The sequence below is a fragment of the Mirounga angustirostris genome, unplaced genomic scaffold (assembly GCF_029215605.1).
Source record: "Mirounga angustirostris isolate CCGP_5_RB_7025 unplaced genomic scaffold, mMirAng1.0.hap1 SCAF_16, whole genome shotgun sequence".
In the NCBI taxonomy this organism is placed as follows: domain Eukaryota; kingdom Metazoa; phylum Chordata; class Mammalia; order Carnivora; family Phocidae; genus Mirounga; species Mirounga angustirostris.
In genome coordinates this window covers 27,008,123-27,033,646 of record NW_026991724.1, presented here as the reverse complement: position 1 = coordinate 27,033,646, position 25,524 = coordinate 27,008,123, and the positions used below count along the sequence as shown (strand labels likewise).

The following is a 25,524-nucleotide window of genomic DNA, read 5'->3' as shown; positions in this document are numbered from 1 at the left end:
GAATCAGATTTCATCCTTCTAATACCAAATGCCAAAAACCACCAGCATGCTGATTTTTACCTGCAACTCCATTGTTAAGGGATAAACTCTTACAGAATTCTTAATATTGAAAAATAATACAAAAATGGAAAAAAAATAACAAAAAAGGGGGCACGTTTTTATAATAGTAGGATACAAACAAAAACCAACACTTCACTTTTTATTCTTTTAAAATGAAAAAAAAAAAAAAAGCCTCCAACCTTTTCTTTTTTGCGGGGGGGGGGGGGGTAAAATTATTACTTTTGATCCACAGCCAAAGTATAAGCCATTTTTCCCCTTAAGTTCCTCTCCCCCTAAAATGCTTTAAAAACACAAACACACCTCAAATATCTCAAAGAATTAATTAGATGAGGAATTTTTTAAAATTACATAGTTCGGGGCGCCTGGGTGGCTCAGTCGTTAAGCGTCTGACTTTGGCTCAGGTCATGATCCCGGGGTCCTGGGATTGAGCCCCACACCAGGCTCCCTGCTCAGCGGGAAGCCTGCTTCTCCCTCTCCCTCACTTGTGTTCCCTCTCTCGCTGTGTCTCTCTCTGTCAAATAAATAAATAAAATCTTAAAAAATAAAAAAATAAAATAAAATAAAATTACATAGTTCTTGGAGCGCCTGGGTGGCTCAGTCATTAAGCATCTGCCTTAGGCTCAGGTCATCGGGCTCCCTGCTCTGCGAGAAGCCTGCTTCTCCCTCTCCCACTCCCCCTGCTTGTGTTCCCTTTCTCGCTGTGTCCTCTCTCTGTCAAACAAATAAATAAAATCTTTAAAAATAAATAAAATAAAATTACATAGTTCTTAACACATAATATTGCTTTCATATACTCACATACTCTGAAGAAAACAAGAGTTCTATTGTTTATATGGCACAAACCACAGCTTATCTGCCTTCACAAGTATCACATTATAAAAGGTATAACAATCAAGCAAAGCCAAGAACCAGCTCCTGATTTAGAGCTTCAATAAACAAATGGCTAATCCTTCAGTTCCTATCTCAACATGTCTCTGGCTACCTGCATGCTAGGATTAGTGCATTATGTATCAGTGGGTTGGAAGGCTTTTCTTCAGTTTTTCTAGACAGAACTTACCAAGTTTCCAACAAAAGCCAATACCCCTGGGGCCCCTCCAATGTTGTACTGTAATGTTAGCAGGGCAGAAAAGTTTCTTCCACCTTACTGCTGCCCTATTTATACTTCCCTTTGAACTGAAAACTGAAGGGCCCTGCACACTCATACCAAACCAACTCTACTCTCCAGAATGCTGATTTGGGAGATGCATCTTATTTGCTAGCCTGCCAAATTAAGCACATAAAACAAGACATTATTCTAGTGATTGGTATAATTAACGTATTTCCTGAGGGAAAAAAGTCTGGTGCCTGACACAATTCAATACATCTATCTGCCCATCTCTGCAAACATCAATGCACACTATTATTCTGGAGTCACCAGAGAAGGCAGTGGGGGAGGAGAGCTCCAGAAGAGTCAGCCTCAATCCTACAGTTGGGATTGAGGTGTGACTTTCCAATCTTAAATGTTATACCAGAATTCCACTAGGAAAACTGGAACTGGAAGCCAAGTCTTTTGCTACCAGTTCAGAGAAGGTTTTCTGGCATCATGCTGCCCCCTTATCTCAACCATTGTCAGTCATCTTGATTTAAACCAAATCCCTGAGAATCAGTCCACATCTTCTCCTACGTAGCTCTTTAATGGAACCTACTGCATGCTCCCAAAAAAATACCAACTAGCACATACACGCAGTCGTATCGTCAATTTTAGAGGTAAAGCCTGTTCAATCACACTAGTGAGGTTATTCAACATATAAGCTTGAGATATTCCAATAAGCCTTCTCATAGGAAAAAAGCTATGGTGGCTTCATTAACCTCTCCTAAGAGTCATTCATTACTTTGTTCACATATACACTGAGAACCTACATGCCAGGCACTAGGGAAATCAGTTGTGACCAGGTCCCTATTTTTATGCATCTTACCTTACATTCCCCAGTAAAGAGGCAAACAAACCAGTAAAGAGGTAAGCAAATTAAGATTTTTCAGGAGTGAAAATTACTATTAAAAAGTGACATCAGGGCACCTGGGTGGCTCAGTCGGTTAAGTGTCTGCCTTCAGCTCAGGTCATGATCCCGGGGTCCTGGGATCGAGTCCCATATCAGGCTCCCTGTTCCGCAGGGAGCCTGCTTCTCCCTCTGCCTCTGTCTGTCTCTGTATCAGTGGGAATCGGTCTCTCATGAATAAATAAAATCTTAAAAAAAAAAAAAAAAGGTGACATCATACACAGTGACATGGTTCAGTGAAATGTTAGAAGGGGTCCCTAGGGGAGGTCTCTATGAGGGAGGGAGATGGGAGCTGACACCCAAGTGCTATAAAATGCCAGCCTTGTCAAATCTGAAGGCAGAGCATTCCAGGCCAAAAAAAAAAACAAAAACAACAACAAATATAAGGGCCTTGAAATGAAATCACAAAGCTCTGAGAGGAACATAAAGAAGGCCAACAGGCTGGAGTACAGTGAACACGAAGGAGTGAGTTCAAGACGCAAAAGGAAGATGGGTTGGCCTAAATCACGCAGGGCCTGGTGAAAATGTAGACTAAAGTAACTGCCACAGGAAGCCACAAGTGTCTCAAATAGGAAAGTAACATGATTCCACATATGTCTTCAAACGTTCCTTTTGACTGCTGTCTGGAGAATGGATTGTTGAGGACGAGAGCAGAAGCAGAGACTAATTTGGTGGTCACAGTGGTCCCGAGAAGCAGAGAGAGAGCTGAACTGCACAGATCTGGAGTACATTTTGGAGGTAGTTTTTGGCCCAGGCACCTTGGGGCATAGGAGTGCCATTACTGAGATCGGAAAGAGCAGAAAAAGAAGAGACTTGGGGTGCAAGGGCAGTGTGATGAGTCGAGGGTAGGGGTGTGGCACACAGAATTGAGAATTCAGACTCAGCCAAGATCTAGGTGGGATGCCTATTCAGACATGCAAGTGGAGGAGGAGAAGGCAACACTGAGCCAAAGTGAGGTCATCTTTGTTGTTTTCTCTACCCTTCTGTGGGGACAGACCAAGCTACACCTCTAAGGAAGGTCTTAATAAGGACACAGGAGAGTTGCTGAACATTTCCTTTTAAAACTCAGAAGCCGGGGCGCCTGGGTGGCTCAGTCGTTGAGCGTCTGCCTTCGGCCCAGATCATGATCCCAGGGTCCTGGGATCAAGCCCCGCATTGGGCTTCTTGCTCAGCGGGAAGCCTGCTTCTCCCTCTCCCGCTCCCCCTGCTTGTGTTGCCTCTCTCGCTGTGTCTTTCTCTGTCAAATAAATAAATACTTAAAAAAAACAAAACTCAGAAGCCAATTTCTCCCCTGGATGAGTTTACTGCATTGCCCATTTGTTTCAGAGTCTAATCCCATAAGGCAAAAACACCCTGGTACTATTAGGATTTAGGCCTTTAGTTAATCCTAAAGGATCTGGACTTTTGATTGCAACAGACTCTCGCATGCAACCTAACTGCATAAATCGCTACCGGTGATTCAGTCACAGGGACACCAGTGTTGAAAGGGAACTCAGGGATCACTAGGTAGAAAAACCTTATTTTCGGGTGCCTGGGTGGCTCAGTTGGTTAAGCGACTGCCTTCAGCTCAGGTCATGATCCTGGAGTCCCTGGATCGAGTCCCGCATCGGGCTCCCTGCTCTTCAGGGAGTCTGCTTCTCCCTCTGACCCTCCCCCCTCTCATGTGCTCTCTCTCATTCTCTCTCTCAAATAAATAAATAAAATCTTTAAAAAAAAAAAAACAACCTTATTTTCATTCAATTTGTGAAGAAACTCAAATCCACAGACGTTGATGAGAAAACGGACACCGTACAGATTTCTCTCAAAGTACAAAGGATATTCTGTATTCTTTCAGTTCTTTCAGTTCTTCTTCTCTTCGTTGCTTTTCCAGGAGTTCCTGCTGTCGAGAAACCTCATCAAGGAAGTTAGTCTCATCTTCGTCTAAGCCTCTTACCATGTTTTCTGAGGAAATAATTGAACAAGGAACACTTAGCAAGCTAAAGGGAAAACAGTTAAATAAGATTTTTCCTTCTCCTTTTTTTCCCCCCCAATAAGCAGCAGATCCTTTAGAGGATTAGAAGAATGTGTAAAGACCTCGGCTTTCAGAGAGGTAACACGGCATAAAACCAAGGCATTTCTCCCATTACCAGACCTCAGCACAGAGAATTAAAATGGGTATCTTGAGCTCTAAAGAAAAATGTTCAATGTGGTCTAGAAGGCAAAAGGTTGACTCTTTTCCACCAAATGAACGTCTAGAGACTAGATAATCAAGACAGTTCCATGGCTAGTTGGAAAAAGTGTCGCATGACACAAAAGTGCATCGAGAAGGCCCTGCAGAGTGTGCCGGACTGTTTTCAGAAGCTTACTGAATTTGAACTGCTCCTCATACTCCTGCTGCTTCCTGTCTTTCTGTTCCTGTAGCCTTTCATATAGAGACCGAGGGTCATAAACCTCCTCTGGACATTCTGAAAGGAAGAGGGAGGGGGAAGAAGAGAGGGGAAAGAAAAGGTACACACTTTAGAATTTTTCACATTATTTTGGAATCACAAAGGATTTTAAAGATAAAGTCAAGTCTCTGCATGATCTGAGGGCAAGGATAACACAAAAATAGTACAAAGTCCACGGCTTCCCTTTGGATCTCAGAGAGGGGCCAGCAGTTCTCAAAGGCAACTACCAATGTCAATAGGGCCCACAGCCTGAGACAGTTTAACTGGATGGGGGGCCAGCCCAACCCTATATGCAGTCACATTCTCAGTGTCTCACATCCTGCATACACCTGTACAGATGGAACAGAATCTTCTGGAAGGCAGAAGGTGGAGTGGCCAGTGAGCACCCTGGTTCTGCTCCCAGCCACAGAGGCCTTACATAGGTTCCTGCATCCCTGAGCCTCAGTCCCCCTACGTGAGGACAATAGCACCTACTCCGCAAGGCTATTGGGAAGATTAGAGATCATTACGTTGAATGCCAGACTACAAGCCCATATACCTTCTGGATCTTCAGGTTTTCGAACTTTCTCCCATTCTTCTTGCCTCCTTTTGCGCCGTTCATCTAGTTCTGCCTCGGATACAAACCTCTTTTTGATAACAAGATTACCATCATCCCCTCCATCCATAATGGAACAATTAGTCTACAAAAAACAAATGAAACACTTCAAGTGAGAACTGCAATTAAAATTCTAAAGAGAAACAAGGAGCTTTAGCTGTCTCACCTAGCAACAGACTACCTCAAAATTCCCTTCAACCTTGAACTCAAGAAATCTTTGAGTCATTTATGGATCACTGGTGAAAGCACATGATTGCATTTTTCCTACTGTATCAGGCAGTTTTATTAACATTTATGTTATTTGCAAAGTCAGCGAGAGGACCTGGAATGATTCTCCTTACATGCTGTTCCATTGTAAGTCTGACACTGCAAATACTTCTTGGTCCCTCTCTAGACAAATTGGCCTCCTGGGCATCCTATCTTTTTCTCAGATCTCATCTTCCTTTATTTCTGTGACATCTGACATTGTTCCTTCTTGAAATTCCTGTCTCAGGAACATTCCACTACCTCCATTTGCGTGTTATTGTTTCCAAGTGGATGCCAAATGGAGAAACTCAAGTATTCAAGGAGTCTTGGCTGGAGATGAAGTCTAGTCTGTACAGCATGGAAGGGATATGCCTAGAGGCACACAAACCCCAAATGGAGAAGAGAAAGTGAGACTAGAGCCCAGACCTCCCAACTTCAGGTTCAATGTCCTATGCACTAGCCTACACTGAGTCCTCCATCTCTTTCCTGACCTTCCTTCCTGTGAGCTACAGATCTATGCCATTACAGAGTCTATCTTAAATCCTCCTCTTTTCTCACTCCCACAATGACCTCAACCACTTTATGCGTATCTTGATGCACAAGATTTCCAAATCTAGATACTTCTACCTGAACCTCTCTTCAGAAGGAAGGGAGAAGGAAATAATGAGAGTGTGCATTACTCCTTTTAAGCCTTTCTGCTTTTCCTTGCTAATTTCTTTCCTTTTGAAGAAATGTGGAATTAACCTCTCTACTCAGACATGTTATATTATTCATAGAATTACACTCTAACAAGGAAGCAGATATTCTGCACTACTAGTACATCAACTCAATGTCCATTCCAAGATGATCTCTAGTAACAAAAATAAGTCTCTATTGGGGTACCTTGGTGTCTCAGTCAGTTAAGTGTCTGACTCTTGATTTTGGCTCAGGTCATGATCTCAGGGTTGTGAGATCAAGCCCTGTGTTGGGCTCTGCACTCAGCACGGAGTCTGCTTAAGATTCTCTCCCTTTCCCTCTGCCCCTGCCCTTCCCCTCACCACCACTCATGCTCTTGCTGTCTCACAAAAAAAAAAAAGTCTACTGACAGCACAAAAATAAAGTAGCTGCCATCTATTGAGTCTCTTACCATGCACTAAATACATTTTTATATAAGTATCTCATTTATGCTCCCATTAATCTATGAGAAATATTAGCTCTTTACAGATGAAGAAATGGGAGCCCAGATAAGTTAAGTCACTCTTCTAAGGTAATAAAAGGTGGTGAATGGTAGAGCTGAGAATAAAATCCAGGTCTGACATAAAAAATTCATACTCTTATCCACTTCACCATCCCCCTCCCCAGAAACCTGGGATCCTGGTTCGAGAAAAAGGACATGTCAGTTTCAGCTTTCTTCCTATACCAAATTCCAGGCTGAAAATGTTCGTGTAAACATCTTAATAGAGATGAAAATGGAAGCTGAGAAAACAAATCCAAACGTTCTGAACAACAGAAGAGTGTCAGCCTAAATCCCCCTGCAGCTACAATTTAGTTCAATGTAACAACCCTGAGAGAGAATTTTGAAGTTTTCTAGAAAGAAAACCAAATCCACTGGCAGAAGCTATTGTTCGCACCTGAAGCCCACAACCTGGACACTTATGATTTAGCCTCATTCAATGTCTCCAGCCAGAGGCCTGGTACAGAAACAGAATTATTCTGTCTCTGCTAACCATGCCAAAAATTCCTCAACTTCTGCAGAATAATGCCTTACGAAATAAGAGCCAACATATTCTTAAACTGGGACTCTTATGAGTGGGAGAGACACACTGGACCCTCGATGTCCTCCTTTCTTATCCTCTGTTAGCCTGCTGCAGCTCTCCTCCCTCACCCTAAATTGGTTATCTGGTTTCTTCCCCTCACCCTTACTTCCTGGTAAATAATTCGGCGTGGGGCAGGTCCTTATACCCCACCTAATATGATTCTCCATCCAACATACGAATCTACCACACATACCTAGATTTTCATCCAACCCATATTCTAAAACTTCAACAGGGACCAATGCACTCACTCCCAGGCAGCTGACTCCCTAAGTAGATCTGACCCGTAGGACAGTTCTTCCTTAAACCAAACTGAAATCTGTCTCCCTTTAAATTCCACACATAGGTTCAATCCACTGGGACTACAGAAAAGGAGCCAAATCCTTTTTTCAATGCAACAATGCTTCAACTGAAGACAACTCCCACATTCCTCCTAATCTGTCACAGAAATTTCTGGGCCAAACATCCTTAGTTCTTTTAATCTTATGAAATGGAGAAAAATAATAGTGTCTCAAAGCAGTGAACTTATCAGTGCATATAGGATTTAAACCTGGGAAATAAATATTAGGATATGACAATGCCCTGGCATTCCTACTAAATGCATCTCTTCATTCTCATTGTACATTTTAAAAAATGAAAGAAAAAAAAATACGTTAGTTAATATTGAAAGCAGTGTTCCAATAGGCCAAAATGAAAAAACCTAGAATCTCACATGCTTCCATCTACATAAGAATGCAGACTGTATGATTTATTCTTATAACTCAAAATTAAGAAAGTAAAATCATTAATTTTCACGGCCTGCTGAATTTTTGGAAAAGGAAGAACCTATCTTCACTTAACTTTAACAAAAATCCCTGAAACGCAAGGGACAAAGCCTTCAAGACACATGTGCAAAAGGGGTTGAATTTGAAATATAAACTCTAGAGAAATAACAATCTTCCCAACACTTATCAATCAATTTTGGGAAAAGGTAAACTTATAGGATTCCAAGAAATTCTTATTTTCTTTCTCATCAATCCTTTCCTCTTAAGTGTTAGAATTCAACTTCTACCCAAAGGGTTGAGTCTGTGCTGTTAACCATCTTTCACGCCACAGGGAGAAAACCGGGAATCAGAGATGGTAAACGAAAATGAAAATAAAGCAGCATACTGAAAAAAGGAAATTGAAAGACAATGAATGGCTTTAGAATTTGACAGAAACTACTGTTCTCAAAGGGATGGTTTCCTGAAAACAGAGTCAAAACTAACGAACACTTAGGAAAGTCTGTTCTTTAAAGCTAATAATCCTGATATTCCCTGGATCTCAAAATAAATAAAACAAGCTAGATGGCCAACCTAATTACAATGAATTTCTGTGAGTTTAAAAGGTACAAGACTAGAATACAGACTGTTCTATCCTCTCTTCCTACACTTTGCACATCTTCCATAGGCCTCATTCCCCAGCGCTTCAACCGTCATTCCCTCCCCCTTGCCTTCCACGCCCCCAGCGGCACTCCTGGCTATCTGGTCATCTTTCTATATTAGGAGAGGTCAGAGACAGGGACAGGAATGTTCCTGAACAAGTGGCCATACTCCTGAGTATTCTGGATAATGTTCAGGATATTCCTTCTCCAGAAATATCCAGGTTTTTTCAGGATTCAAAATGTCACTGTCAAATACACACTGCCAAGAAGCAAGCTTCACCTCACACACCTTTCACTACGACCTAATCCAATCCCCCCAGTATATATAACAAGTACCTTCTGTGCTGCTCTCCTTACACAAGGCAGCACAGGTAATGATAAATACTACACTCTGTCTGAAATCCAGAGACCTTGGTTCTGCCAGTTACAAGCTGTAGGCCCTGGGCAAGTCACTTAAGTCCTCAGAGTCGTGGTTCCCTCGTCCACAGGATGCACTCACCAGTGGGGATTAAAACAGTCTGGCACAACAGAGAGCTTTTGTGAGGATAAACAAGGTAATTCATGCAAAGCACTTAGCATAGTGTTTGACACGCACTTAAAAAATGCTTTGAAAAGTTAGCCATTACTACAAAGCACTCAAGCGAAGCCCTGGACCAGTTACAAGAGTGAGAGAAATTCCGTCTGCACTCAAGGAGTGGGGGGGAAATAGATCAGTGATAGAAACATAGGGATTAGCTAGATAATACGTAAACAAAGGGATCACATCAAACGGAGGGAAATTAGGAAAAACTTACATGTATATATAATTAGGTAATTCTGTATTTTCCCTTTAGCGTGGTTCTCTATTTTACTGTTTTATTAATAGTTCATTTTAAATAAACTGGACATTGTGCTGAATGCTGAACTCTATGTCCACCACTGTGCCAGATTCTATGGGGTGCAGAGAGGAAATCAACTTTAAAAGAGTTAGTACTCTGGGACGCCTGGGTGGCTCAGTTGGTTAAGCATCTGCCTTAAGGGTCCTGGGATGGAGTCCCATATGGTATGTGGCTCCTTGCTCAGCAGGGAGCCTGCTTCTCCCTCTGCCTGCTGTTCCCCCTGCCTCTGACAAATAAATAAAATCTTTAAAAAATAAATAAATAGAAGAGTTAGTACTCTTACACTAGTTAATACCAGATAATAGTGTATATAATGAATTGCCAAAGTGAATAGTACAGGTAAGAGATAACAATGAAGGGCATAAATACGGATCAATCCCGTTTCCCAGGCTGAAAACCCAGCCATGAACCTAAGATTCCTTCTCCCTCAATTCATTGCATCTCACCAGTCACCAAGTTCTGCTGTTTCTATCTCATAATGACCTCTTTTTAATCCATGCTCTCTTTTAAGAGAAGAATCCTTTCTAATCTCTTCTTTTCAGGGCCTCATCCAGCAAGGGCTACTGCAATAGGCTTCCATTAGCCTCCCTGTTTCTACTCTCGCCCCTACTCAAGCCATTTGTAACTCGCTGCAGCACTTAGCCATTGTGTTTTGTCGTTTGTGACTATTCCAGCAGCGCTTTGTATCCACAGTATCCAGCACAGTGTCTGGCATACATTAGGCAGATAATAAATACTTATTGAATAAACCAACCATGAAGAGGATTCGAAGAATTTAAGCAGGAAAGAATGATCTCACATGAATACTCTGAGGTATTGTCCAATGTAAGTTAAAGAAAATGGTAGACATTACGTATTTGCTCAAGCTTCTATGTCCCATAGGGAATGCTATTCAAACATGACAAAACTGGGCAGGGATGCCTGGGTGGCTCAGTCGTTAAGCGTCTGCCTTCGGCTCAGGTCATGATCCCAGGGTCCTGGGATCGAGTCCCACATCGGGCTCCTTGTTCAGTGAGGAGCCTGCTTCTCCCTCTCCTTCTGCTGCTCCCCCTGCTTGTGCTCTCTCTCTCTGACAAATAAATAAAAATCTTTAAAAACAAACATGACAAAACTGGGCAGTTGGAAACACACAACCAAAAATTAAATCACTTTCCTATATTATGTAATTGATGTCTTCTTCCTCCCTACTTTCCTTTAATTTCAACTGACTAAAAAATGCTCTGTTATACTGATGAATAAGTATTTCCCACACAAAGCATCTTCTTTGAAGAGTTCAATTTTCATTGGTTGTTTATTCTGCAAGAGGGAGGTGATGAGTACTTGCAGCTCATTTACCTCCTCTGGAAGGAGGCAAAAACTGGAAATTAAACTGTTTATTTCTAATTCCTACTGCCTAGCTAAATTTTCACAAGTCTCTTTATTTTTCCCCTTCGTTCGCTAGAATAATTAAAAACAAAACACAGGGCGCCTGGGTGGCTCAGTTGGTTAAGCGACTGCCTTCGGCTCAGGTCATGATCCTGGAGTTCCTGGATCGAGTCCCACATCGGGCTCCCTGCTCAGCAGGGAGCCTGCTTCTGACTCTGACCCTCCCCCCTCTCATGTGCTCTCTCTCTCTCTCTCATTCTCTGTCTCAAATAAATAAATAAAATCTTTAAAAAAAATAAAAAAATAAAAAATAAAAAAACAGAAAACCAGGAGTCTGGGATCGAACTATAAAGATTCATGTAGGAATGAAGAGGATTTACACTGGGAATATTCATTTTGTTCAGTGTGCTTAATTGTAAAAAAAAAAAAAAAAATACATGCTGTCAATTTTCCTTTACTCACATAGCTTTTTTATTTCTGAGGTGATTCAAGTCTAATTATCAAACTAAACATTACATTATTTTAAAAAGGATTATTTAAGTTCTTCAAATAGGGAATTCATGGAAAACCAAAACCATACCAAAATCACTTTGTCCAAACTTAAAAGTTTCAAACCGACACAAATAAAGAACATAGTTTTCAAATTTGCTTGACAGCCAAAAACAACAAAGTTATTATTTCAAGCCAAAGTAACTGTTAAACACTGCACTCTGGTGTCTGTACTGGAGACTGTGGTATTTAATTTCCAGGCTGGTGGGACAAAATGGGCTCAGTGTCTTACACCACATGCTATACAAGACAGAAAACTTACGTTGCTACCCCCAAAGTAATTGCTATTGCTGACTTGAAAAATTATTCCATTTACCTAGTGCCATGATACAAGTTAATGAGATCTGGTTTCCTACAGAATTGAATTCTGTGATGGCAGACTACTTAAGTGTTTACATCACTGGCCACTACCCCCTCCTAATTCTAACATTAGATAGACTGTAGTATAAAACACACCAGGGGGAATCGATTTCTGTGTTATGGTGCTATAAAGCTTCTCTTTGGTTAGCAAAAACAATAGGCCAATCTACTTTCCTTTGTCAGTAAATATACTTAAGTACTGCCCTTCCAACATTTTGATCCTGATGTTTAAGTCACATGGGACTTCAAAATGCAGGACAGCAATTAAGAGGAATTTGCCATCGGGCAAACTCAACTATATTCCAAATAGATAGCTTTCAGGCCAGAAGTCACTTCTACCAAGCCACGGTAATTCAGATCAAGAGGGCTTTCCCTCTATATTTTAAAACTTCAGAGCATGACAACTACTAACAGAGAACACTACTAGCATTTATTACTAGACAAAGTAATTCTCAGTCTAACACTAAGGCTTATTTAACATACTCCAGTAGCAAAGGAGACTAAAATAATCTAAACATCAGCATATAGCATAAGCAATTTCATTCATATATAAAATGTTTATTATAAAGCGCAATTTGTAGTAATCTTCTAAAAAAACATCTAAATGCATCTAAAAAAAACACAGGCGGGGCACCTGGGTGGCTCAGTCGTTAAGCGTCTGCCTTTGGCTCAGGTCATGTTCCCAGACTCCTGGGATCGAGCCCCGTATTGGGCTCCCTGCTCGGCGGGAGGCCTGCTTCTCTCTCTCCCAACTCCCCCTGCTTATGTTCCTGCTCTCGCTCCCTCTGTCAAATAAATTAAAAAAAAAAAAACACCACATGCAATAAAAAAAATTTTTTTTAAACAAACCTATATATATACATTTAGCTTTCCATAGCACAAGAACAGTCTCATCATATGTGCTTTTACCCTGAGTTCATCTATATGCACTGGAAGAAAAAGAGAACTTAAAATACTGATCCCCTTGGCGGATCCTCAGTTCCCCAGTCTGTGTATGCCTCTCAGAGTATAAGCACTTTCTATATAGGATTCTAATTTCAGTTGTTGTTTTTTTTTCACACATTGTGACTCCTAAATGCAGACCAGCCACTTCACCTGAGGCTCAAAGGAAGAAAAACAACATCCGTTTCAAAGCTGGAGGAAAACCTGGCCATGCTGGAATTTTGCTGTGCCCGTATACCTACATCCAATATGGTGCCTCCCTAAAAGATTTTCGAAAGTAGCTTTGATTATACACTATTTTACCATCTGGGCTGGCTTTGGAACCTCCCCCCAGCACCTCCACCCCACTAGGCTTTGTGTAACTCCTCCCTAAGCCCGAATTTAAGGGGAAAAAAGGCTTTGCATTACACAACCCATACGAGGCCAACTAACTCATTCAGTTGTATTGCTGAAGTAAATCTTGACAGGGGATCTATTATGTGCAAGGCACAGAGTGCTAGGTGCTCAACCGGCACTCTACTTTTTAACAAATGAGGAACCTGCAGTCAGAAAAAGAGATAAGGTTGGCACATATGCAATTTTAGGAAAAGAAGAATGAGGTTAAATGCTGTAAGAGAATAAATAGAAGCTAAGCACTGAGGAGTTCACAAAAGACTAGAAAAAAGCATCAGGGAAGCTGAATGTTGACAGCGGCTGGGACACTGCATAGGGAACAGTGGTGGAAATTTCAGGTATACAGAGAAAAATGATCTTTAACTCAAGATTCCCTGAAATCACAAATTTCGCATTCCAAAATCAAAATGAAAGGGGGCACCTTAAGCTCAGTCGCTTAAGTGTAGGGCTCTTGATTTAGGCTCAGGTGGTGATTGAGCCCTGCAGGCTCTGCGCTGGGCATAGAGCCTGCTTAAGATTCTCTCTCTCTCTCTCTCTCTCTCTCCCGCCCCTCCCTCTGCCCCTCTCCACCTCCCTCTGTACAAAAAAAAAAAAAAAATTTAAAAGGGAGGGGCTTTCATTTCCAGAAATAGTAGGCTAAGTAGTTGAAACCAATCCTCTACCTCCATGATAACAAACAAACGAAACCTGGAAGAAATTTTTTAAATAATTCTTAAACAGAGAAGCTAACAAGATAGTAAAAAATTTGGCCAAAACCCAAGAAAAGGTGATACCAGAAATTAAGCCCAATATTCAAACTGGTTTTCACACTGAGGATTTCTCTGACCTTGACCTTGAAAACTGCTGTTTTGATGCCCTTAGGAAGCAACAGAAACAAAAGTCAAAGCCAGGAGTCCACAAAGGGTATAGAGTCTGATAGCCACCTCCTTCTCCATCTCAACCTAGTACCCCAAAGAACTAAACCGTCAAGGTAAAGGTGAAGTGGGAAGAAAAACAGCAGGAATACTGAGCAAAAGAAATAAACCCAAAGGGAATTCACACAGTGGAATTAACACACACAGCTATAAAACAATGCTTACTGTGTTTAAAGAAATAAAAACCGAGCCTCAAAATTAACAGCAGAGAATAAGAAACTGTAAAACAATAGCACGGCACATTTGAAAAAGGACCAAATAGAGCCTCAGGAACCAAAAAACGCAGTAACTGAATTTAAGATTTCAGTGTAATAACAGATTAGAAATAACTTGATAATGAAGAAAAAATTATCCAGGATGTAGTATGGAAAAATAAAAAGGGAGTAAGAGCCATAGACATTAGAGTGAAGGACTCTGCATTAAATCAGCAAAGGCGATAAACAAAGGGGTATAAGCAATATATGCATATAAACTCGCCGAGAATTTCACAGAAGTAATGAAAGACACTAATCCACAAATTCAAGGTCTGATAAAACACCAAACCCAACAAAAACACATCCGCAGTTGTATATGTCATGAAAATGCAGAAAACCAAAAACAAAGCACAATCTTTAATACATATCCTACAATAAAGAGTGAAACTGACCATATTTAAGAATTGAAGACAAAGCATTTTCAAAAGGTGATCAATAGTGAGCACACTGAAGTTATTTAATTCAGCTGCCCCAAGGACATAATTACAGTATGATGGAGCCATGGCAGAACTACACACTACAATTACTTCACTTACCAGCTATGTGGTTTTCAGTATCTGAGGCAGCGGCTTAACTCTAACCAAACATCAAGATTCTTAGAAGGAGAAAGGGAAGACTGCTAACCAGGTAAATGGTCATGACATAGTTCCTCCTGGTTGTAAGGGATTAAGGCACCAACGCTTCAGCTGAGAAAAATAATTGGCCAGCCTCTGCTCTCAGACCCGTATAAACTGTTAACAGCTCTTCTCATGCTCTATTTGAAAGACTGTAAAAGTTGCCTTTATCTCAGCTCAATCCCTTGTAACAAAAAGGAGTATAAACACTGATTACTTTCAAGAATTTCAGAAGCAGTGCCCTCCAAACCATTTTATGGGGTCCCTGTAACATATCAATAAGCCAAACAGCTGACGAACGAACAAATCTTACCTCACAGCTGGTACACAAGAGGTCATTAGAGGAATTCTGACCACCAGGCCCGCACTTGGCTTCCCTGGGTCCCAACTCCAGACCTACTCAGTCAGACAATCTGGGGGTAGGGTCGGAGAATCCGCAGTTAAACGGGCCGCAGATGATCTTGTTTTTGTACTAGATTAAGAACCACTGCTCTGAACGAGTAGGTCTCCACATTTACACCTGTGTGCACAGACATTCACGTGGGCAAACAACTCTCAAACAAGATCCTTCAACCCTCGGTCTTAGTTTCCTAAGTTTTCTTTTGCAAAACGAGCACGCTGGCTTGTTATCTATTAGAAGAAAATGCACTGAGCACAGCAAACGGTCCACAGTCCACAGGAAGTGTTTCCCATCCTACACTTGCGTTCTGTGATTCAACGATTTCCAGCCAGGCACTCCCACATCTCCTGAGTAGAGAGCCGTTCCAAGACCCCTGCGAGAAAGCCCGCTCCTCCCTTGGAGCCTGGGTGGTCCCACTTAGCAGAAACGACAAGAGGCCCGAAGTCCCAAGACCGCTAGAAAAGGTCGGGATGCTCCCCCACACGACCTGGGAGGCCCTCCCGCGGGCGCCCTCGGCTCCCCTCAGGTTGGGCCCCAGCAAGCCCCTGGCCCCAGTGACTCAGAACACTGCGCGAGTGCGCAGACTGAGAACCGGCCTGGCCTTAAACTTCACACTAAACGTAGGCCCCCATCTCCTCAGCGAAGAAGCTGAGCCCAGGTCTCTCTGCCAGGCCAGGGCCCAGGCCGCACTCACCTACCAGCGTGCGGGAGGCGAGACCCCCTCACCTCGGCGGCGTCCACCCCAAACCGCCACCGCTAAGACCGCTCGCTCTTTAGGACAAAAAAAAAAAAAAGAAAAAGGAAAGAAAAAAAGAAAAGAAAGAAAATAGCCTTTGCTTTTGTATTCCTTTTGACCCTTCAGGGCTTCCTCTTCCTCACCGCCACAACAAAGTTCCGCCCCGCTTCCGGCGGCGTAACCCAATCCGCACCCCTCTTCCTCCCCAGGAGACAGATGGAAATCCGGTGTCCGGAAAGCTAGCCGGAGAAACTTGATTGGACCATTCGCACCTCAGCAAGGGGATTGGCCAGCTCGCGCCTGAGGGGCGGGGCGGGCCGTGTGATCACGTGGTACCTTCCCTGAAAGATGACTGGCTGTCAGGGAGAGGGCTTGCCACCGAGGAAGGGGCGTTTCCTAGGGGACTGAGGGAGGGCAGGGGCGGTGCGAAGCGGGGGTGGGCCCAGCGCGTAATGGCAGCGCCGTGGCCTCGCGTCCATCTTTACCGCTCTCTCGGACCTGTCACAAAGGAGTCGCGCCGCCGCCGCCGCCCCCTCCCTCGGGTGGGCCCGGGAGCTGGAGAAGTCAGTGCCGTAGCCCGGCCGCGCTGCTCTGGGAAACCACTGGGGACGCGGAGCGGGGGGGAATCCGAGGGCTGGGGACGTCCGTGAGGGAGGAGAACAGCCGCCCGGGTCTGCGGCGGAGAGACCGGACTGGGGCCGGGGGAGACTCCGGGAAGGGGCCCGGGAGGCGTTGGGCAGAGCCCAGGAAACAGCCCGGAGGTTCTCCACTGAGGCCCGCGCTGAAGGCGCCTGAAGAGGTACCTGGAAGAGGGTGTTCCCCCTTTAGGGGGTTCGTGACCGGCGAAGGTTGTTGGGGGTCGCTCTTCCGAGGAGGCCGCGGCTAAAGGGGCCAGGTGAGAGGCAGGTAGCTCTTGGGAGGTTCCTGATATTTAGGGGTGCTCCTCAGGAGTGTCCTGGACGGAAGGGGTAACTGGAGGAGGCGTTGGAAGGGTTTTCTTTTGTGGAGTTTAAGGTTTAGGTGGCACGGGTGCGACTCGGACCTTCCCCTGGGAGACATAGAAATGCCTTGGGGTCGAGAGACCCCTCAGAGACAGGGACTAGGAGTTGGGAGCCAGAGCTAGCGGATTCTTTTACTCCGGAGGCCCGATGTGAAAAATGGGTAAGGGCCCTAGGGAGAGGTTGTTGCTGATCTGTTCTGGAAAGCAGAGACCACCATCTGTAGGAAAGCCCGGGTGGGGAATAGTGAGAGGGAAGCGGTAACGGCAAGGGTTTTCCTCTCTGGAGACCGACCTGTGTCTTAAACACAGGATTCAGCTGTTTCTGGGTGTAGTGCAGGTTGGGGGGGGGGGAGAGTCTGTCCCAACAGCGCTCCTTGCGTGACTCTAGATGAGGCTTTTGTTCCTACCTGGTGCCTCAGTTTCCCTGTCTTTGGGGAGGGAGAGCGAGGCAGAGATGGTTCACTGAGACTGTCCAGTTCTATTCTGTAGAACCGTCTGAATGAGGCTGCTCTCCCTGGAGTGTTGTACTTTGAACTTAAAAAGGTTGGAAGTGTCTTATTAGTGACTACAGTCCCGTAGTTGTCCAGGCACCTCACCTACCATGTACGGGTTCTTAGATGCGTAACGTAATAATCTTGGGTCTCTTCTGTAAAATAGCGCAGTGTGTGAAGATACTTTCCAAACTACAGGCTGTGGAAAGTAAAGTACTGTGATTCTACCACCAAACGGGTTGAGGAATGAAAGTGAAGGCACAGTCTAAACTGTAAAGCAGTATGTAGATGTAAAAGGGATTAGCATTAATACAGTTGTTGAACACCTATGGTGCTGGGAGCCATATTGTACTGAAAACCTCAAGGTTCCGGGCTTTCTAGGTCATAGTATGATCCAAACCCGTGGCCCCTGCTTAGATGGGAGTGGAGGGATTTCCGGGTTTTGCTCTCAGAGTTTTAATTTACTTTGAACTTCTGATGGTGCTGGCAGGAGGTGGCATTATAATATAGTCTTTTCCTCCAGAAAGTTTTTCTCTGACAGCTGAAATTTGATCTCAATATTATAAACCACCTCCCCTTTTTCCATGTATATGTGTGTGTGTGTGTCTGTGTGTGTGTATGGCCTTTGAGTGTCTGCATGTAGTGAATATCATGACTTTTGGGTGTCTACATGTAGTGAATATCATGCTTCCTCTCTCAGTTGTGATTTTGGAGATGAGACCTTTTTTCCCCCATGAATACTATGCCTTTCTGTGTTCTGTGGTGGTTTCAGACTATGTAGCAATTGCTTTTAAAATTCTCTTCCATGGTGGTTCTCTATTTCTCACCATATATAGAATTTGCATTTCCTGCAATGACCTCTTGCTTTGTAGCTCCCCCTATGAGGTTATAAGATAATTGTGTCCATGTATGATATTTTCCTAATGTTTGGTTACTGGCATTTGTTAGAGCTGGTTTTCCAAATGTTGGGTAATTGGTGATTTTTTAAGTTTGGTCTTTTTTTTTTTTTTTTAACAAAAAGCTGGCTTGCATTTCCTGTTTTCCTAATTTTATATTTCATGGGTCTTAAAAAAAAAAAGTGTACTGTGGTGATTTTATGAGCTTTCTGATTTCCCAGGATACATGCTGTTCTGACATACTGCTTAATGCCTGTGTCCTGCTTTTGCTGTTTTTACAAACCCTTCATTATTTTTGTACTCCATGATTATTTTTAAGTTATTAGGAAGTGTTCCAGCATACTCTGGACTTTTTTTCTGATTTGTCAAAAAAAATGACTTTTCCCTTAGTAAATTAGCCAAAAATCAAGGGGAAATAAAAACTTAGCATTATGTGTAAAACTTTGTTATTCTGTAGTGAATAGGGAAAAACAACAGCTCTGAAGTATGTTTTGGCAAGAGAATAGCAAATTGTTGTGTGTTCCTGAAGTGCATTTACAGCAGTCTATTTCTACTCATGAGCTTAAGTCAGTCTATCAAGAATTACAAAAATAATGGGAAGTAATTTTTTTTAATGAAGTGAGAAGTCACTTTGCATCCTTTAAAATACAACTCACCTTGATACTCTAATATCTATATAGTTGGAGAAATTATTAGGAATTCCTAAGGATGGTAATGACTATTACAACTTTAAATTGGAAGTTTTCTGCTTTGTGGTCAGATCCTTGTAAAGTAGATGTGATAGTCACAGGGCTGAAAAAGTAAATGGAAAATCATTAGGCACCACAGATGGGAACCACAATGGAACCAGCAATCTATTTTAAAGAGTTCTTTGAGGGTAGTAAACTATCAGTTGAGCTTCTCTTCAGATATTTGGCATTTTTGCATTTACCATTGAATTTGGATAGTTTTTTCCTTGTGTACAATTTAGAAAATTGAAAAATAGAAAAGTCAGGAAGTAGTGAAAGCTAAAACTTGGGCCACAATCGTTAGAAGGAGACTTGTACAATTTTAGGAGTGCGAAAGAATGAATATTTTCCCTTTGGTTTCTCTATTCAATAAGTCTGCTTTTGAAATATGATTAGGAAAAAAGGTACATATTGCTAAATTTTACTCTCTGTGTCCATTTCAAAAGGTAATGCTTGCTGGTTAAATAGGTAAAAGCATATTTAACTATAGATAACTATATGTATGATATATACAAGGCTAAATGAGGCAGACATTTTATAGACAGTGGTTGGCTGTTAGAGAATATTCTCCCTTTCTGAGCTTTTGAAAATGAAGAATGCATTTGAAAAAGCAAAGTCTTGATGCACTTCTTAAGTTTGTTAATGAATGAACCCTTCATGTAACTTTCTTGTTGCTTGATATTATAGTTTCCAGGCATAATTTCATGGGTCTTATACACATCAAATAGAAGGTTTGAACACCTTACTTGGCAAGTTTATTAGTACCTCAGTTTAATGTTTCAGGGTTAGTTTTTTCTTACTCCTTCTACTCCTGAAGAGTTAAGTTTCCTCTCCTGGGCCCCCTGATGCGGTGACTCTCCAAGTATGGCTTCCACTCCACCCTTCTTTGTGAGAAGTACAGTTCCTTTTTTCAGTTCTTATTGCTTCATAGTTATTCATAGTTACATATGCCTAAGGGCTACTTATTAATAACCTACCAAGTGACTTGTTAAGAATTACTGAAACATGGAATTCATAAACCAAAACTACTATAACCTTAGAGTTTACTGTTGTCTCCCAGAGTCTGTCCTGGGAACCCTGGCACTACTGCAGAGCTTCTTCCATGTGCTGTGCAGAATGGGGGCTCCTGCCATATTCAGGAAGGGTGCTTATTTGGGATCATCCTCAGTATTGTCTCAGATGAATCTTGGCTTTCCCTTGTGCTTCCTTCCTCCCCCCCGCCAATTGAAATTAATATTAGCTTCATCTTTATCAATTTAATTTATGGGCTTTTGGTTAACCTTCTACTGTGTGGTTGGGAATATTCCCACCAACAATGTTTTGGCTTATAATTTAATGTGTACATGAACGTGTAGCAGCGCAAATATAAATCTTCCATTCCCCTTTTGCTAATGCTGGGATGTATAGTCACCTAAAAACATGCTTGTAAGAGATACTTGAAAGTCACTAAGTTCCTTTTCCACTGGAAAAATGGTAGAGGGGGAAGCCTCCACCTCATGGACCTGACACTTTATCCATAGGCTTCTACGGCATGTACTGTATTATAAGGTCAGGCGCTCAGTGTTGCTGTATTGCTGTCCTTCATCCCTTTGCCAAGAGCATGAGGGACCTCTTTTCATCTTTGCTTAGTGCCTGGCATATAAGCATTGGATTTATAGTTATTAAATGACGTCTGAGTTTTTCAAAGTGATAACTCCTATGGAAACACTCGATTTTTACAGATTTTAGAATAAATTCACCTAAAATACTTCCTGACTACCTGTTAGCTTCTAATAGGTATCCAGTTGAGTGTGCAATTGAGTGTTTTCAGATACTGCTCTGAGTAGGTCTCTTTAAGGAAAGTGTTGCTATTCATGCTGTCAACACATTTTGTTTCAATAGCAAAGAGTTCTCTGTAATAGTAAAGTTCGTTTCCCTCCTAGTTGTGTATCATGAATGTGTTTGAATAACCGATTTCTTGTTATCTGGCCTCCTAGGGGGGTAAAATCTCAAATAGTATGGAGTACTACATTTGTTTTTCTCCTCTGTACCGCAGCCACCATTGGTGCTCACCTCAGTTCTTCCACAGTATTTCCTTTCTGGGCTCAAGGCAAATTTCTCAATCTTTGAGACCAGGCAAGTATTATTTACTTTTCCTTTTTTGCTATTATTTGCTTCTGGAAATTCCTTACTTTATCCCAGCCCTATATTTTATTTCTTACTGCATTTTTTGAATACTAAAAGGATTTGTCTTTTTTCTTTTGTACTGTTTCAGGCCAGGGCTGTATTCTATAATTTGTTCTGCTAAAAAATCTCACCTGACCACTGACACTACTGCTACTGAGTTAAAAACCTCTTAACATTTTAGGAGAAGCTTTTTCAAGATACTCCTTCTGTACCAGATCAACCATAAAAATTAACTACTTTCCCCCAAAACATGTTTTTTTCTTTCTTTTTCTTTTTCTTTCTTTTTCTTTTATTCTTATGTTAATCCCCATACATTACATCATTAGTTTTAGATGAAGTGTTCCATGATTCATTGTTTGTGCACAACACCCAGTGCTCCATGCAGAACGTGCCCTCCTCAATACCCACCACCAGGCTAACCCATCCTCCCACCCCCCTCCCCTCTAGAACCCCGTTTGTTTTTCAGAGTCCACCGTCTCTCATGGTTCGTCTACCCCTCCGATTTCCCCCGCTTCACTCTTCCCCTCCCGCTACCTTCTTTCCTTTTCTTTTTCTTTTTCTTTCTTTCTTTCTTTTCTTCCTTCCTTCATTTCTTTCTTTCTTTTTTATTTATTTATTTTTTTAAGATTTACTTAGAGAGCAAGAGCCAGCACGAGTTGTGGGGGGGAGGTAGGCAGAGGGAGAATCAGACTCCCCGCTGAGCAGGGAGCCCAATCCCAGGTCCTGGGATCATGACTTGAGCTGAAGGCAGACGTTTAACCGACTGAGACACCCAGGTGCCCCAAAGACATACTTTCTTAAACTAACCTCTGTACATAGCAGAAGGATCAGAATCACCCAGTACTCTTCTCAGACAACGTGAAGGTTAGTTACAATCCCAGGGATAATAGTGCCCTGTCCGGCTTAAACCTCAGGTAGCAGTGCTTCTGCAGACAGTTTTGCACACCTGGGTGACATGTAAAAATACCTTATTACCAGAACTGCTTTTCCTTTTGGAGGAAAAGTGAAGTTACAACCAAATATTTCACAATCTTCCCCTCGCACCGCCCCCCAACCAGAGAATATCAGATGCCTTAGCGTCTAGAGACAAAAACACCCTTGTTAAAATGTCTTCAGGTGGTTTCTGTTTCAACTCGCGAGTATACTCTTGACATATAATACACTTTTCTTATCCACTTATTGTACTACCAATAATCCCTTGTTGACCTCCCAAGTGTTCCCAATTTAAACACAATCTTAAGCCAAAAAAACATTATGGTCTTTGGGGTGTCCTGTAGAATATTTTAAAAGCAAATATATTTATGGGTAGATTTACCTTGATAGGGTTTGAATTACATAGGGGTATGCATTGGACAAAACTTGGCACATAGATGCTTAAGACTTGTATATTTCATTATATGTAAATTTAACCTCTAAAAACATATTGAAGTCCAGTTAGTGATATGCATGCTGAATGATTTAGGGGGTAGTATACTGATGCCTGTAATTTACTTTGAAATGCATCAAAACCAGTTAGATGAACTGATGATGGATAGAAATGGGTAGATGTGTGATAAAGCAACTATAATAAGATATTATTGTTAGAATGTAGATGGTGGGTATATAGGTGTTCACTGTAAAATTCAACTTTTCTCTGTGTTTGAACTTGTTCATAATAAAATACTGAGGGGGCACTAAATATGACACTGGAAGTTATCACTTGTAATACATTCACTGCCTTAGGATAAAGTCCAAAACATTTTCTAATGAAAGAAAACCATTAAAATTTCCAGTGTATTACATGTTGTTACTGTTCATGCTGTAGGATTTAGTCTTCAGGAATTGGTGAGTAGATTGGAAAAAAATCACGGCATCCTGTAACACTGTTTTGGAATGATGAGGCAAAGAGGACAGCAATAGTAATGTCATTCCCAAAGTTTGGTTTTTCTTCCTATGGCCATTCATTTAACCAGCTTCTCCTTTCTTGGCAGCATAATCCTGAAGTCTTCTTTTCAGAGAAAAGAAAGTATTCTTAATGCCACTGAGCTGTATTATGATTGAATGCAAGCAAATATTTGAAGAGTTGAATCACTGGTTCCTGGACCATTGTCAGACAGGGTTAGACCAGTTGGCCAGATGTCTCTGTGGTGAGCTGTTTATGATGGTAGAGGTCTATGTGTTGAGTACCAGACCTCACCACTTTAACACTAAACTTACTGAGAGGCCCAGTTTGATTTTTTTTTTCCTTTCAAAGCAGCTTTAAAGTAGATAAAATGTAAAAATCGAATAAATCACAAGTGATATAGAAGTGGAAAAAATAGTCTTCACTTTCTTTTGTAAAAGGAAATGATTATAATTATGCTCTTGCAGCAAAATGGCTATGAACAGTATAATGATTTACAAAGCATTACCATTTAGATGGTAAAAAGTGTCTCTACTAAGCAGTGGCATCCAGTGGTATCATTATAATCAGTTGATGATTGCTACAGCCACAGAGCTAATCGTTGTGTCTATTTAAATTATGTGACTAGCTTTTTTTTTTTTTTTTTTGGTTCTCAAAATTGAGACTCGACCAATCTAATGCTAAGTAGTCTTCAAAGTTAGGGGGAAGTATATAGGTATTTGAGATGTTTTGCCTTTACATAATCTCTGTTCTTACTCATTTTCCATTCCATTCAGCCTGTCAACAGTTGAATGACATTACCCATTAGCAGGGTACTCATAAGCAGGTTATGATGCTTCGTAGAGTGGATCTGGTGGGAAACACAGGGAGCTATTTTATTCACTGTGTTGATATGTACTATATGTAATCATTAATGGATGTAACTGTATTCTTATGGTTTTTTTGGCTGCCCTCTCCAAAAGGCTATGTTCAAAGATAGTCTTAGTTCATTTTTCTGGAAAGGGAGATTAACTTTTTTTTGACCCCAGATGAATCACTCTGTAGTGTTTCAGTTTGTCCCTTCATTCTGTCCTTAGGTCCTGCCTATTGTGACAGGTTCTGTGTTAGATACTATAACACAATGACTTCCAGAGCTGGCCATCATCAGAATCAACTGGAGAATTTTAAGAAAACACTTGCTTGGGCCACATCCTAGAAATTTTGATTCTGGCGATTTGGAGTGGAACCAGGAATTTGCATTTTTAGAAGCACCTAAGCAATTCTAATACCCATCGCCTTCAGGATGATTAAGCACAATCCCTTCCAAGGTTCTTTGTCTAAAAGTATAGATAAGTAAACATTATTTTAGTACAGAGTAGATGAGAACTATAAAAGATAACTTATTTAATTATCTTAGTGTTCTTAAATCAGGTCTTATTCCAGAGTCCCCACATCCCAGATTATTTACTTATTTTATAATAACATCTTGCATTTTTGGATCCAGTGCATTAGGCTCCATGCCACACGTTTGACATGCTCTTTTACATTTAATCCTCACTCTAGTACTGTGTAATAACTATTATTATCTCCATGTTTTGTTTTGTTTTTTAAGATTTTATTCATTTATTTGACAGAAGGAGAGATGGTGAGAGCAGGAACACAAGCAGGGGGAGTGGGAGAGGGAGAAGCAGGCTTCCCACCGAGCAGGGAGCCCGATGCGGGGCTCGATCCCAGGACCCTGGGATCATGACCTGAGCCGAAGGCAGACGCTTAACGCTTAACCGACTGAGCCACCCAGGCGCCCCTGTCTCCATGTTTTTAAGTGTGTCAATAGCCAGGGTAATTAGACTACGTAGCTGTAAATATTGCAGGGCTGGGACCTGAGCCCAGTCTGTCGGACTGCAAACCCATGCTCTGCTGGAGGAGGCCTCTGGCGTCCTGCAGAAGATCTGTAGGCTGAGTATTACTGTCTTAAAACAATGGTCCTTGGGAAGAGGACCACATAACACTTTTTGGAATGAGATAAAACAAAGCTGTATAAAGTATAATTGTTTAGTTTCATTACCCAGTCTTTTGCCTAAAGTATTCACAGTTTGTACTCTGAGAAATGTACCAAGAGTGATGAAGATTTCCAGATGAAAAGCTATACATTCTTTAGCACTGAATGAATCTAAAAGATCATACACTTGTTCATTAATATGCCCTGCCTTTAGCTGTAACCCTTAAGATTCTCTGTATGTCCATTTCAAGAGGTTTTTAAAGATACCAGCTCTTACTTTTTTCTTGTGTTTCACAGACTTTCCTTTGAATGCCTCACAGCTCCTCCCACCTAGTTAAGTCTTCCTTACACCTGGTCTTTACAGTTAGTCCTTAAAAGAGAAAGTCTTTGGTTTTAAAATATTTGAAAAAAAAATTTTTT

The 25,524-nt window shown here is 41.7% G+C and overlaps 2 protein-coding genes across 9 annotated transcripts in view; one reads left to right on the top strand and one right to left on the bottom strand.

Annotated features, from left to right (window-relative positions):
- PSME3IP1 (proteasome activator subunit 3 interacting protein 1) overlaps positions 1-16,142 on the bottom strand; it is a 35,124-nt gene extending 18,982 nt beyond the window's left edge. The window contains exons 1-5 of one of the 5 annotated variants that reach the window (XM_045891074.3): positions 15,922-16,142; positions 15,141-15,347; positions 5,061-5,202; positions 4,442-4,540; positions 3,916-4,037 (exon numbers count right to left, since the gene is read on the bottom strand). In XM_045891074.3, coding sequence (XP_045747030.1) covers positions 3,916-4,037; positions 4,442-4,540; positions 5,061-5,187 — 348 coding nt within the window. In that variant the 5' untranslated portion in view covers positions 5,188-5,202; positions 15,141-15,347; positions 15,922-16,142. The remainder of the gene's footprint in view (positions 1-3,915; positions 4,038-4,441; positions 4,541-5,060; positions 5,203-15,140; positions 15,348-15,921) is intronic. The other 4 variants (XM_045891077.3, XM_045891076.3, XM_045891078.3 and 1 more) reach the window with 4 other exon arrangements.
- Positions 16,143-16,389: 247 nt separating this feature from the next.
- Positions 16,390-25,524, top strand: part of RSPRY1 (ring finger and SPRY domain containing 1) — a 42,292-nt gene continuing 33,157 nt past the window's right edge. Inside the window, exons 1-2 of one of the 4 annotated variants that reach the window (XM_064581587.1) lie at positions 16,395-16,762; positions 21,114-21,193. The gene's annotated coding sequence lies outside the window, so the exon portion shown is untranslated. Of the gene's footprint in view, positions 16,763-21,113; positions 21,194-25,524 lie in introns of all 4 variants that reach the window. The other 3 variants (XM_064581588.1, XM_045891070.3, XM_045891069.3) reach the window with 3 other exon arrangements.